Source organism: Pan paniscus, chromosome 6 (genome assembly GCF_029289425.2).
Source record: "Pan paniscus chromosome 6, NHGRI_mPanPan1-v2.0_pri, whole genome shotgun sequence".
Classification (NCBI taxonomy): domain Eukaryota; kingdom Metazoa; phylum Chordata; class Mammalia; order Primates; family Hominidae; genus Pan; species Pan paniscus.
The window spans coordinates 195,909,519-195,922,941 of NC_073255.2; the positions used below are offsets into that span (position 1 = coordinate 195,909,519).

Genomic DNA, 13,423 nt, shown 5'->3' on the forward strand with positions numbered 1-13,423 from the left:
TATGAAATCCTAAGCGCTCTTCCTCCCCGTATAAAACCCCACAGGTTCACTTGTAGAAAAAAATTGCAAATGGGGAAGAAAAATGCTTTCAGCTAGAAAAGTTAGTTTTGGATTTGTGTATTCAGTAACAGAACATGTTGAAGTTTTTATTAGATGCAAGAAAATGTCTCTAAAGTAAAATCCTTTGTGTTGACATTAGATTTTTTATTGTATTATAGTAACTTTATTCAAACTTTTTTTTGTTTAGCATTTAACAGAAGAGAAACCTGATGGCCTTATCAATGAAGCTACTAGGTATTCATATTTAAAGTATATATTGATTGCTGGCTAATTGTAAAGAGAAAAATCACTAAGATGAAAACCAAAAACAAACTAAGAAAATTTAAAACATAGTCAAGGAAAATTTATTTTCTTTTTTTCCCTTAGTTGAATTATTGCTATCTATTTATAATGATCTCATAACTGAACTTTTACTTAAAGTCATTTTTGTCGTAGCATAAAGTGAATGCTGAACACAGGAGTTCTGTAATTTTGAGGAACTCGGGAAATATTAACATTTAAAAATATTTTCTTGTCATACAATTTCTTTGGGATTGAAGATTTTATATATATATATATGTATAATAATAATAATAATTTTTTTTTGAGACAGAATCTCACTCTGTCACCCAGGCTGAAGTGCAGGCTCACTGCAACCTCTGCCTCCCAGGTTCAAGCGATTCTCCTGCCTCAGCCTCCCAAGTAGCTGGGATTACAGGCACCCGCCACCATGCCCAGCTAATTTTTGCATTTTTTTAAAATTTGTTTTATTTTATTTTATTTTTTTTTAGTAGAGATGGGGTTTCACCATGTTGGCCAGGCTGGTCTCGAGCTCCTGACCTCAGGTGATCCACCCGCCTCGGCCTCCCAAAGTGCTGGGATTACAGGCATGAATCCACTGCGCCTGGCTGAACTTAAGTATTTTTATAACTTTTTTCCTTATGAAAATATGGTTATTATAGAAAATATAAATAAGCCAAATAGAAAATAGCCAAATTGGATTTGTGATGTACATACTGTTGAAACCTGCTCTTTCAGTGAACTAAAGTTAATTTAGTTTTGAGAATTTAGTTGTATTCTTTGAGATAAAGCATAAGACCCTGAATAATTGAGGAAAATTGAAAGAATTTCCAGTTTTACTATCCTGTTAATAGAAAATAGAGCTTCTGATTATTATCATCTACTTTGTTATCTAGCATTCAGTCAACTGGATTCTTTACAGAGATAATATACAGTATATTTATAGTGATAAAGAAGACATATGGGCAATATCCTGATATATCTTCTGAAGTATAGCTTATTTTTTTTAAGAAATGGAGTCTTGCTATGTTGCCCAGGTTGGACTTGAACTCCTGGGCTTAAGGGATCCTCCCTCCTCAGCCTCCTAAGTAGCCAGGACTACAGGTGTGCTCTACCATGCCCAGCTCTGAAGTATAGTTTTAAAAAACCTGTTTAATACAGTTTTTAGTATTAAGTGAAGTTATTCTATTTCTTTGAAAATTTTGGTAAATATTACAGTATTTTAGTAGGTAAACTCTTCTTCTTTTTACCATATTGGATATCTGAATTTTATGCTTTTCTTCACAAAGAAAATTATGAGTTTAAAATCATCCTTTTGATTGTAAACTTTTTGAGACTTATCTTTGTAGCACAAGAGTAGCAAGTAACAGAACTTAGTAAATACTTTGCGAATGGGTAATGTGAAATCTGAACTTGCATAGTAATGAATACAATTCATTCACATTGAAAAATTAGCGGATTAGGAGTAAACTGAATCACTCCTATAGAGCACTATATAATTCTTAACTGATATATTGATCTACGTGAGGTGTTTTTATTTATTTTTAATTTGTTAACATTTCTCTTTTGATGTATTAATCTGCATGCGTGTATATTATTTAAAATTTCTTAACATTTCTTTTTGTTTGCTATTTTAGGCAAGTTGCTTTGGCAGATATCATTCTCATTAATAAAACAGACTTGGTGCCAGAAGAAGATGTAAAGAAATTAAGAACGACAATTAGGTACAAAATGATAAGTGTGTTAAGTGCCTACAGATCCATATTGTATACACAGAATATTTTTTACTCTGATTGTTGCCCTGTAGAAACTTAAGGTATAAGGTTGACCTGCTTCAAGAACGTTAGGGAATCACATATATTGTTGATGGCTAATTGTTATATAAATGGTAATACATAAAATTAGTCCCCAGTGCTTGCAGAATATAGTTCACAGTTAATAGACTGATATTCAGGGTCTTCTCACTCCATCTTTCTTTTCCTGTCTTCTCTTTGACTCTTTCCTAATGTCAATCTTCCCTAACTTTACCCAGGATGGTTAATTCACTTTCCCATGGATGCATCCTGTCAGTTCCTGTCTTTACTCATAATGTATTCTCACTCTGCCAATCCCTGAGTTCTTTCTTGTTCTGTTTTTTTTTTTTAAATTTATTCTATAGAGCCTATTCTGTCTCTCCCCACTTCCTATGTGAAGTCTTCCCTGACTCAAGTGGTCTCAGTTTTCTCTGAACTCTTGTTGACTTCATCTTCCTTAACTGTCAACCATGCCTTGTCATCCAGCTTGCTTTAATATCTTCTTTGTCCATAGCCAAGGCTGATCAGCATAGGACAATCAGGACAATATGAATGATGCTCAAATACGTGCTAACAGTCATTTTGCTGACTGTTCTGGAGACTCCCATTCCTTTTGAAAACAAAGATGGACTTTTCAAATGAGGTTATAGTTCAGGGGCTTTGTTTTGAATTATTTTGTAAGACCTGAACTAATAAAAGCCCTATACAGAGAGACATTCGGTAGCTATTATTATTCGTTATGTTTAATGTGTACAATGCTTTGAGCGTGATGGCTCAAAATTACTATTCTTAGTATTTATAAGTTCTACTGACATTAGATTTTGAATCTGTCATCTCAGTTCATATAGTATATATTATAAATTGAATCAATAAAGGTAAGGCTCATTAGGAGATTATTTGCCATGATTAATGATTGTGGAAGAAAGAAATTCATATTTTTTCCACATATTTCATCTTATTTTAATAGTAATGTCCTTAAACTTTACTATAAAAAAATATAATGTCTCCACGTGGAGGGTAGGTCTTGTTGCGTAGTGTTAAAGATCACAGACCTTGGAATCTGCTTGGGTTCTAATCCTTGGTCTGTTTCTCATTGTCTTCTTAGGGAGCTTATTTACCCTTTTAAAGCCTCCTCTGTAAAAGGCATAATGCCTATCATAAGTTTGCTTTGAGTATTACATGAGACAATGTTGGTAAACTTTGCACAGTGCTGACACATAGTAAGTGCTCTGTTAGCTATATTATGTAATTTTTTTTCTTAGCTTACATAGTAAGTTCAAGGTATAGTAAAAAAGGGAAGAAAGAAAAAGATGGCTGATTTTGAAAAGGAGAAAGTGATGAATGAAGATTGCTTTTACATTTTTTGACACTGGTCTTCTAATCTTGTTTCTCTTCATAAATCTTGTGCACCATTGTGATTGCTAAGAAGAACACAATCTATTTAGCAAACGTTTTTGGCATAAAAGGAATGATCATTATTACTTGACTTTTATATCCTTATAGAGACCTAAGCTAAATCTCTGACACTGACAATATTGATTATTAGCCAGCTTGTTAACAGTACTAGAAATGAATTTGGAAGAAGCAATTTGATAAATTACACACCCTTTTGGCTTTTACCCTCCCTTTATATCAGACTTGTGACTGACTCAGAATGATATTTGGGGAGGTGAAAAAAGGTAAACATGTTTGAGAGGAATTAGCCATCAGACTAGAGTGTATTCAAAAAAGAAGATTTAAGAATTTTGTAAAATAGTGGAGAGACTTGCCTCAGAATCATTATATGTGGGAAGCCTTACCCATGAGAACAAACTTGAACAAGTAGCAAGAATCTTGGGTAAGTAACCCTAAAGACAATTGAATTCATGATAGAGAATTGATGATTGATGATAGGCAATGGAAAAGATAAATAGATGAGGTGTACAGTGTGTTGAAAAGAATTTAACTGGTACTTTTTGGTGCCATACAAAGCCATATTCTATAGTATCAAAAGAGGGAGAACAGGCATAACGGGTAGAGAGCCTAATTAGGGAACTGACGAGGTTATTCTATAAAGGAACCTGGGATGTGTGACTTAGAATTACTGTGAATACTATGGACAGGCTGGGGACAAAGCAACTGACAACTAGGTTTTTATTTTTAGTGTGTATATAGCCATTTCTACCATGTATGCCTAAGGAAAAAAGTGACCACCGTAAAAATTTTGAGTATCTACTCATTTTTAAGAACACTAGGATAACTGACTATTTATGAATGATTTTTTCTAAAGTGAAGCGTCTTTTTATTAACCACAAAGTAGCCCTTAATCGGACAGTTGTGCGAATTTTTGCATATATGCTTTATTGATGTATGAGTGGAATATATGTGATTTATTGTTTGAAGGAAAATCATAATTATTTTTTAAAGCAAGTTTTGTTTTTCTGTTTTTAATTATTTTCTGGTTCCAGATGTATTTGGGTATGCTTATTTCCTGTTTTAGAAACAATATACTTTGTATACTTTTTTAAAAAGTTAATTTTTACTTTTAAACTTTGTCTTCCTCATTTATTATTTATTTCAGATCCATAAATGGACTAGGACAAATCTTAGAAACACAAAGATCAAGGTACTTTAAAAAAGCTATTCCTATTAATAACAAATCATTTTAGTTATTAATAATAAACATTAAGTAATTGACAAATATGCTTGATTCTGATATAAGAAAGATCTAAGTGCATTTAAAAAGAATTGGATCCAAAATGTTGTTTGGAATGCTCTTAATAAGTTAGTTTGGCATATTTGGCTAGTACATTTGCCTGTCTTCAAAACTAAGATTACAAAGCCATGATAACACTGTGTAAGTGTTTGCTTAATGAGGAAGAAAAGACTTACAAACACTCGAGAGGGTAACTCAGTACAGAAATCTGAAGTATATTGAGGAATCTTAATTTGAAGTGTTTAAATGGCTTTTTAATATTTAAAAAGCCTTCTTAGTGTTTTATAGTTGCCAAAAAATACATGGAGTCTTTACCTTGAAGTTCCTGACAAATTCTTTTATTAAATTTTGACTTTCATTTTCTCTAGGTTCTGTTCCTAAAACATCTGTGAAGTGTATTTCTGTAGATTAAATTCTGTTTTCCATTGAATGTTATCTTAATTTCAGAAAATTTCTGTGCAGGGTTATTTTATTAAGCTCTTTTTTTTTGGTGAGAAAGGCTCAGCAGCTGATAGACTCAGCAACAGGCAGCCAGGAGCTCTGAGGCTCACAGCTGGCAGTCTAGTTCCACTCAGTCTCTACTTGAGAAATTCTTTCTTTGGAAGTACAGCAGAGGCCTTAGGTGAGTGGCTTGTCTGCTATGGCAGAGATTAGAGGTGCTGACAGACTGCCATAAAAGTATTAGGCAGTAACAGCAGCAGCTGCTTATATGCATGTGAACAGCTGGGGAATTAATTTGGTATGCATTCTCAGGAGCCACTCATCTGCTGGCAGAGGTAGCAGAAGAATGCCCTTAGTGTAAGTCCTCTACAACCATACACCAAATGTGCTCCCTGCATTTCAAATTCCATTGTAGAAAGTCTCTGATAATCTCACTTATACCATGAGCCATTCCTCAGTATCTGTCCTCTTCCTGTTAGTGTTCTACAATTCCTTTCTCCTTAATTTTTCTCCGCTTTACAAAATGTCACACAGAAAAGTGCATAATACTTAAACAAGCTTTTAAAAATAATGCTCATAAATAGCTTTGGTTCTGTCATAATATTCGTATTTATAAACATTTTAAGTCAATTCTCTTCTTTTGTTTTCATTTCAGAAATATCCATGTCCTGAATAAAAGTTGTGTCTTGATTAGTTTATTATGTAACAATTTAGTGTGTTTGACATTTCTAACTTTTATTTCTAACATTTGCTTTATTATAGAACAATAAACATGCAGTGATTGATTTTTCTTACTTCAAGTGGATGAGTGAGCAAGTGACTAAAATCTTCTGTGAGTTCTTCAGTGTATGGTGCTTGCCAATGCATCTGAGAATCTAGGGACTTTCTGAAAGAGTACTTCCTTGCTATGAGGACTGAAGTTGGATTAGAATCCTTTTCAGTGAAGATCAGATGTCCTGAGTAGAATTCTTACTATTGGGTCCTGAATCTTACATTAAATATTCTCTCAAATTCCTTGAGGCATAGCAACTTGAGCTTACCAGTTTAGAAACTGGAGATTTGGGCTGGGCGCGGTGGCTCATGCCTGTAATCCCAGCACTTTGGGAGGCCAAGGTGGGCGGATCACGAGGTCAGGAGATGGAGACCATCCTGGCTAACACTGTAAAACCCCATCTCTACTAAAAATACAAAAAATTAGCTGAGCCTGGTGGTGGGCGCCTGTAGTCCCAGCTACTCAGGAGGCTGAGGCAGGAGAATGGCGTGAACCCGGGAGGCGGAGCTTGCAGTGAGCTGAGATCGCACCACGGCACTCCAGCCTGAGTGACAGAGCGAGACTCTGTCTCAAAAAAAAAAAAAAAAAAAAAACAAACAAAAAACCCAGAGATTTGGTTAACAAAATAGTCAAAGTCACTCTCATAGAAGTTTTGTTTTATTTTTTGTTTTTTAAAATTTTTTTACCATTTTGTAGCCGACAAGTACTGACAATAAACTGCTATAAGCATGTGTAGAAAAAGGCTCACCTTGAGTAGTTAAGAGTAAGGAAAAGGAATAGTGTGTAGCATCGTCTTAGTGGTAAGACTTAAGTTGATTTAGTAGCAAATGGAAGTACTAGTGAACCACATAGATTTCAGAAGTAGGAGTAAAAGGTTAGAAGATGTATCATTTTAATCTTCTCTAGACTTTTTCTTAATTTTTAGAAATGTAAGTGGACTGAACAGAGGAAAACCAAAACACAGCTGGTCAATAATAAGTTAAATTAATTTGACAAACTGCCTGCTATGCATTTCATAGCATTTTAAGGACTATATAAGCAATGGATAAGGCAAAAACTCTGCCTTTAAGGAGATCAGTCATTGGGGGGAAACAGAAGCAAACAAACAAAAAGGCAACATAATAGATATTAATATTAATACAAGAATTTTAAAAGCACAGAGTTCTATAATAATAGGAAAATAGAGGGAATGATTGCTCAACTTTTCTTGAAAAAGAGTCAGGAAAATATTGACCGAGAAGGCAGTCATTGACCTGAGTCTTAAAGAATGAATAAGGCTTTTACAGATGGAGTAGGGTAGGGATAACTTTCCAGGTATAAGGAAGATTTTGTATTCCAGGGACCTTTGAATATTTTAGAATGGCTAGAAAACTTGGTATTATGTAGCACAGAAAAAGTGGTATGACTGAAGAGATAGAGAACTTACCACAAAGGGTCTTGAATGCCATGATACATAGTTTGGATTTTCTTCTGTAGGGAGCAAGGAGTTAGTGAAGGATTTTAAAAGCAACATGACTCTTGGGAGGTAGATTCAATGTGAGGCTAATCTCCGAGGTATAGGAAATACAGGAAGGAGGAGCAACAGGTCGGGTAGTGGTGGAAGCAGGTTTGGAAAATGTGATTAGTTTTGTAAACGTTTTTGAGTTTGAAGTGCCACTGGGGAAGGCTTTTGGAAATTTATTTCCAGAGTTCAAGACTGAGCTATCATTGCAGTTTGCTCAGCTATTTACTGAGCTATCTACTGTCAATTTGGATAGTATCTACAGTTTGCATTGTAGATACTGGATACTTGGATTGGCTGGTGCACCCTGTTTGTGAGACTCACTGGAGTTTGAAGAGATGACCACTGGAAAATATCCCTAAGCAGTAGCTGCAATTCCACCCCCACCTTGGAGAGCCAAAACCCTCTTCGTTTTCACTCTCCTGTCTTTGGTCTTAGGCTACTTAAAGCAGCCTTTAGACCTAGGGAAAAATTGAAAGCCTCTCTTTTAAGAAAAACATTAGGTACTTCTGGAATAGAGAGTTCAAGAAATGAGGAGAAAAACGAACTTTTGAAGCTTTTTCTTTCCCTTTTTTGTTTACTTCATTCTCTTACTCAGTTTTAAAATGCTGGTAATGGTCTTTTTTTTCTTTTTTTTTTTCTTGGCGATTTTAATGCTTTGGAAAAGATCTCATGGTTTTATCTCCAAAGGAGGAAATTAATTTGATGCCATGGAAATTAGTTTTCTAGTCGTATGCCTTGAATGAGTGAAGAATTTCTTTTTCATGGTGGTACTAAATTTGGGGAAAGCTATAGAAACTTTCATCTGGAAGCTTACACTTTTCCTCTTTTTTGAAAATTTGGTGAGAGACTTGGATATTTTATTATTTTCTGTAAAAGAGTGTAATTTGTTGTACAGGTCTAATATTGATCCTTTTTTGGAAGTATGGAAAGAATCTGAGTATAAAGCAGAATTACCTCAGGATGACATGTATTCTCAAGGACACTGTCACAGTGAAACAGTTTATTTAGAAGCTTGTGTTTCCAAACTGTTGAATTTGATATTCACAAAATTGGCATGTGTAAACTTTATTAAACTTTAAGCTATTTCCTAAGATGAAGATGACAAACTTGGAGGGAAACTTCATTCATTTGGTTTATTTTTATTTTTATTTTTATTTTGTTTTTTATCTATTTGAGACAGAATCTCACTCTGGTTTGAGACAGAATCTCACTCTGTCCCCCAAGTTGGAGTGCGGTGGTGCGATCTCGGCTCACTGAAACCTCTGCCTCCTGGGTTCAAGCGATTCTCCTGCTTCACCCTCCAAGTAGCTGGGATTACAGGTGTGCACCACCACACCCAGCTAATTTTTGTATTTTTAGTAGAGACGGTTTGGCCAGGTTGGTGTCAAACTCCTGGCCTCAAAGTGATCCGCCCACCTTGGCCTCCCAAAGTGGAGCCCCCATGCCCCTTGTTTGTGACCTGTCAATATAAATATGCTCAGTAGTGGGGGGAGGGGTGGGGGGTGAAAAAGGAAATATGTTTAATATTAGACTTTGGCCTTTTAGTGTAAACTGATATTCAAAAATTTCTTCATAGAACATTTGCTTCTTTGCTTGATCATTTTTCTAATTCTGTACATCTAAAATGCCCAGAATTTGAGTTGCTGTTACAGTCTACTAACATAGAACTTTGGAGTAATAAGATGGGAATTTGTCTCTCTTTTGCCAAGACAAGCATTCGTAATCTAACACAGTATTGTTGTCACGAGTGCGAGTATGTGATAGACTGTTGAGAATAAAGAAAGCAGGCACAGTTGGTCAGTCCTAAGATAAAGGAGATGTTTTTTCTTATATGTTTGTGCATTAAAGAAAAAAAAATCTTGAATCTGACCAATGATGTTTTTTTTCCTTGTAAGAAAATTTAAGAAATGTTTGGCAAGCTTCTGGAATCTAAATTTGAAACTATACATTTGTCATTTTCTTTAAATATTTCTTCACCTTAGCTTTGATTATGAGAAATCACTGTCCTCTGCTGTTCTTTTTTTTTTTTTTTCCTTTTGAGGCGGAGTCTCACTCTGTGCCAGGCTGGAGTGCAGTGGTGCAATCTCGGCTCACTGCAACCTCCACTTCCTGGGTTCAAATGATTCTCCTGCTGCAGCCTCCCGAGTAGCTGGGACTACAGGTGCATGCCACCACACCCAGCTAATTTTTGTATTTTTGGTAGAGACAGGGTTTCACCACGTTGTCCATGGCCAGGATGGTCTTGATCTTGACCTTGTGATCCGCCCGCCTCGGCCTCCCAAAGTACTGGGATTGCAGGCATGAGCCACCGCGCCCGGCCTGTCCTCTGTGGTTTTCTGGGCTTATGTTAAAATTATAACTCAATCACCAGTCTTTATAAATTTGCTTTTTTATATTTAAACCAAACCTAATGCTAATTGTGATATGTTATTTATTCTCACCTGATTTGAATCATTTGATTCAATTAAATGAGTTTAATTATCATTAAATAATTCTAAGAGAAATAATGTCTATTCGGATGGTGGGAATTTTCTTTCTACATGCAGCCCCATTCTGAATGAATGAAATCAAATCACGTGAAGATCAGGGTCCTAGAGTAACTTAATATTTTGTACATTGGTTATTTGACTCCTCATTTTTATATTACATGTTATATCAAGGGAGGGGGTATAAAAGAAATACAAAAATTGCAGAGGTATCTGGAATGTACCTATTTGTTAATTCTATTTGTCATTTCTTTTGTTTCATCTTTTGAGTAATAAGCTGCTTGGAAAAGTTTCTGTTCTTTAGCTGATTTTTTAGCTATAAAAATGTATTTGAAAAGCTCATAAATTTCAGGATTGAAAAGATAATTGAAAGTTTAAAAAAAACCTAATTCATTGAAGTAATAACCAAATAATTTTCAATCTTGATTCAACTGTGATTCAAATGTTACACCATTTGCCCACTTCTATGAATTTTATGTGTAAAATTTTTTAAGAGTCAGAGTTTTTTTTTCTTGATTAATTGGATGTATTTCACAGAATTTCCAACTGCTCACGTTAGTTTTCTTCCTTTTAGAGTTGATCTCTCTAATGTATTAGATCTTCATGCCTTTGATAGTCTCTCTGGAATAAGGTATGTTTTGTATAATTTGGTTACTTTTATTGTTATGTACCTTTTTCCCCCATAGTTAACAGGAATGATTCGCACAATTGCATCCATGATTTAAGCTTCCTGCCATTCCTTTGGCATACAAGACCATTCTTAATGAGGTATATTCTTGGAAGTTTTACTAATTGGTTGTTTGGAAATCATATTGCATTTTCCTGTAGAAATTATAGTGTAAATGATAGTTAACTTTAGAGGCTAATCGTTAACACTTCTACACCAAACACTATGTCTAATACTCTTTCTATGAGAAAATGCATGAAATACATAGAAAATTTTAGCTTAGCGTTTTCACACAAATAACTCTCTTCACTTTATTTTTTTATTTTTTATTTTTTCTTGAGTTTTTTAAAAATTTCTTTATTTATTATTATTATACTTTAAGTTGTAGGGTACATGTGCACAATGTGCAGGTTAGTTACATATGTATACGTGTGCCATGCTGGTGCGCTGCACCCACTAACTCGTCATCTAGCATTAGTTATATCTCCCAATGCTATCCCTCCCCCCCACCCAACCCACAACAGTCCCCAGAGTGTGATGTTCCCCTTCCTGTGTCCATGTGTTCTCATTGTTCAATTCCCACCTATGAGTGAGAATATGCGGTGTTTGGTTTTTTGTTCTTGCAATAGTTTACTGAGAATGATGATCTCCAATTTCATCCATGTCCCTACAAAGGACATGAATTCATCCTTTTTTATGGCTGCATAGTATTCCATGGTGTATATGTGCCACATTTTCTTAATCCAGTCTATCATTGTTGGACATTTGGGTTGGTTCCAAGTCTTTGCTATTGTGAATAATGCCGCAATAAACATACGCGTGCATGTGTCTTTATAGCAGCATGATTTATAGTCCTTTAGGGTATATACCCAGTAATAGGATGGCTGGGTCAAATGGTATTTCTAGTTCTAGATCCCTGAGGAATCGCCACACTGACTTCCACAATGGTTGAACTAGTTTACAGTCCCACCAACAGTGTAAAAGTGTTCCTATTTCTCCACATCCTCTCCAGCACCTGTTGTTTCCTGACTTTTGAATGATTGCCATTCTAACTGGTGTGAGATAGTATCTCATTGTGGTTTTGATTTGCATTTCTCTAATGGCCAGTGATGGTGAGCATTTTTTCATGTGTTTTTTGGCTGCATAAATGTCTTCTTTTGAGAAGTGTCTGTTCATGTCCTTCGCCCACTTTTTGATGGGGTTGTTTGTTTTTTTCTTGTAAATTTGTTTGGGTTCATTGTAGATTCTGGATATTAGCCCTTTGTCAGATGAGTAGGTTGTGAAAATTGTCTCCCATTTTGTAGGTTGCCTGTTCACTCTGATGGTAGTTTCTTTTGCTGTGCAGAAGCTGTTTAGTTTAATTAGATCCCATCTGTCAATTTTGGCTTTCGTTGCCATTGCTCTTGGTGTTTTAGACATGAAGTCCTTGCCCATGCCTATGTCCTGAATGGTGATGCCTAGGTTTTCTTCTAGGGTTTTTATGGTTTTAGGTCGAACGTTTAAGTCTTTAGTCCATCTTGAATTGATTTTTGTATAAGGTGTAAGGAAGGGATCCAGTTTCAGCTTTCTACATATGGCTAGCCAGTTTTCCCAGCACCATTTGTTAAATAGGGAATACTTTCCCCACTGCTTGTTTTTGTCAGGTTTGTCAAAGATCAGATAGTTGTAGATATGTGGCGTTATTTCTGAGGGCTCTGTTCTGTTCCATTGATCTATATCTCTGTTTTGGTACCAGTACCATGCTGTTTTGGTTACTGTAGCCTTGTAGTATAGTTTGAAGTCAGCTAGTGTGATGCCTCCAGCTTTGTTCTTTTGGCTTAGGATTGACTTGGCAATGCGGGCTCTTTTTTGGTTCCATATGAACTTTAAAGTAGTTTTTTCCAATTCTGTGAAGAAAGTCATTGGTAGCTTGATGGGGATGGCATTGAATCTGTAAATTACCTTGGGTAGTATGGCCATTTTCAGGATATTGATTCTTCCTACCCATGAGCATGGAATGTTCTTCCATTTGTTTGTATCCTCTTTTATTTCCTTGAGCAGTGGTTTGTAGTTCTCCTTGAAGAGGTCCTTCACATCCCTTGTAAGTTGGATTCCTAGGTATTTTATTCTCTTTGAAGCAATTGTGAATGGGAGTTCACTCATGATTTGGCTCTCTGTTTGTCTGTTGTTGGTGTATAAGAATGCTTGTGATTTTTGAACATTGATTTTGTATCCTGAGACTTTGCTGAAGTTGCTTATCAGCTTAAGGAGATTTTGGGCTGAGACGATGGGGTTTTCTAGATAAACAATCATGTCGTCTGCAAACAGGGACAATTTGACTTCCTCTTTTCCTAATTGAATACCCTTTATTTCCTTCTCCTGCCTGATTGCCCTGGCCAGAACTTCCAACACTATGTTGAATAGGAGCGGTGAGAGAGGGCATCCCTGTCTTGTGCCAGTTTTCAAAGGGAATGCTTCCAGTTTTTGCCCATTCAGTATGATATTGGCTGTGGGTTTGTCATAGATAGCTCTTATTATTTTGAAATACGTCCCATCAATACCTAATTTATTGAGAGTTTTTAGCATGAAGGGTTGTTGAATTTTGTCAAAGGCCTTTTCTGCATCTGTTGAGATAATCATGTGGTTTTTGTCTTTGGTTCTGTTTATATGCTGGATTACATGTATTGATTTGCATATATTGAACCAGCCTTGCATCCCAGGGATGAAGCCCACTTGATCATGGTGGA

The 13,423-nt window shown here is 35.7% G+C and overlaps 1 protein-coding gene across 4 annotated transcripts in view; it reads left to right on the top strand.

The window, feature by feature from the left end:
- The window catches only part of LOC129398376 (zinc-regulated GTPase metalloprotein activator 1A-like), a 42,992-nt gene that overhangs the window by 22,363 nt on the left and 7,206 nt on the right, over positions 1 to 13,423 (top strand). For 2 of the 4 annotated variants that reach the window (XM_055115590.2, XM_063606143.1), the window contains 4 exons: positions 248 to 294; positions 1,977 to 2,063; positions 4,693 to 4,737; positions 8,725 to 9,413. In XM_055115590.2, the coding sequence (XP_054971565.1) occupies positions 248 to 294; positions 1,977 to 2,063; positions 4,693 to 4,737; positions 8,725 to 9,028 (483 nt within the window). In that variant the 3' untranslated portion in view covers positions 9,029 to 9,413. Of the gene's footprint in view, positions 1 to 247; positions 295 to 1,976; positions 2,064 to 4,692; positions 4,738 to 6,030; positions 6,069 to 8,724; positions 9,414 to 10,604; positions 10,662 to 13,423 lie in introns of those variants that run through there. The other 2 variants (XM_055115591.2, XM_063606144.1) reach the window with 2 other exon arrangements.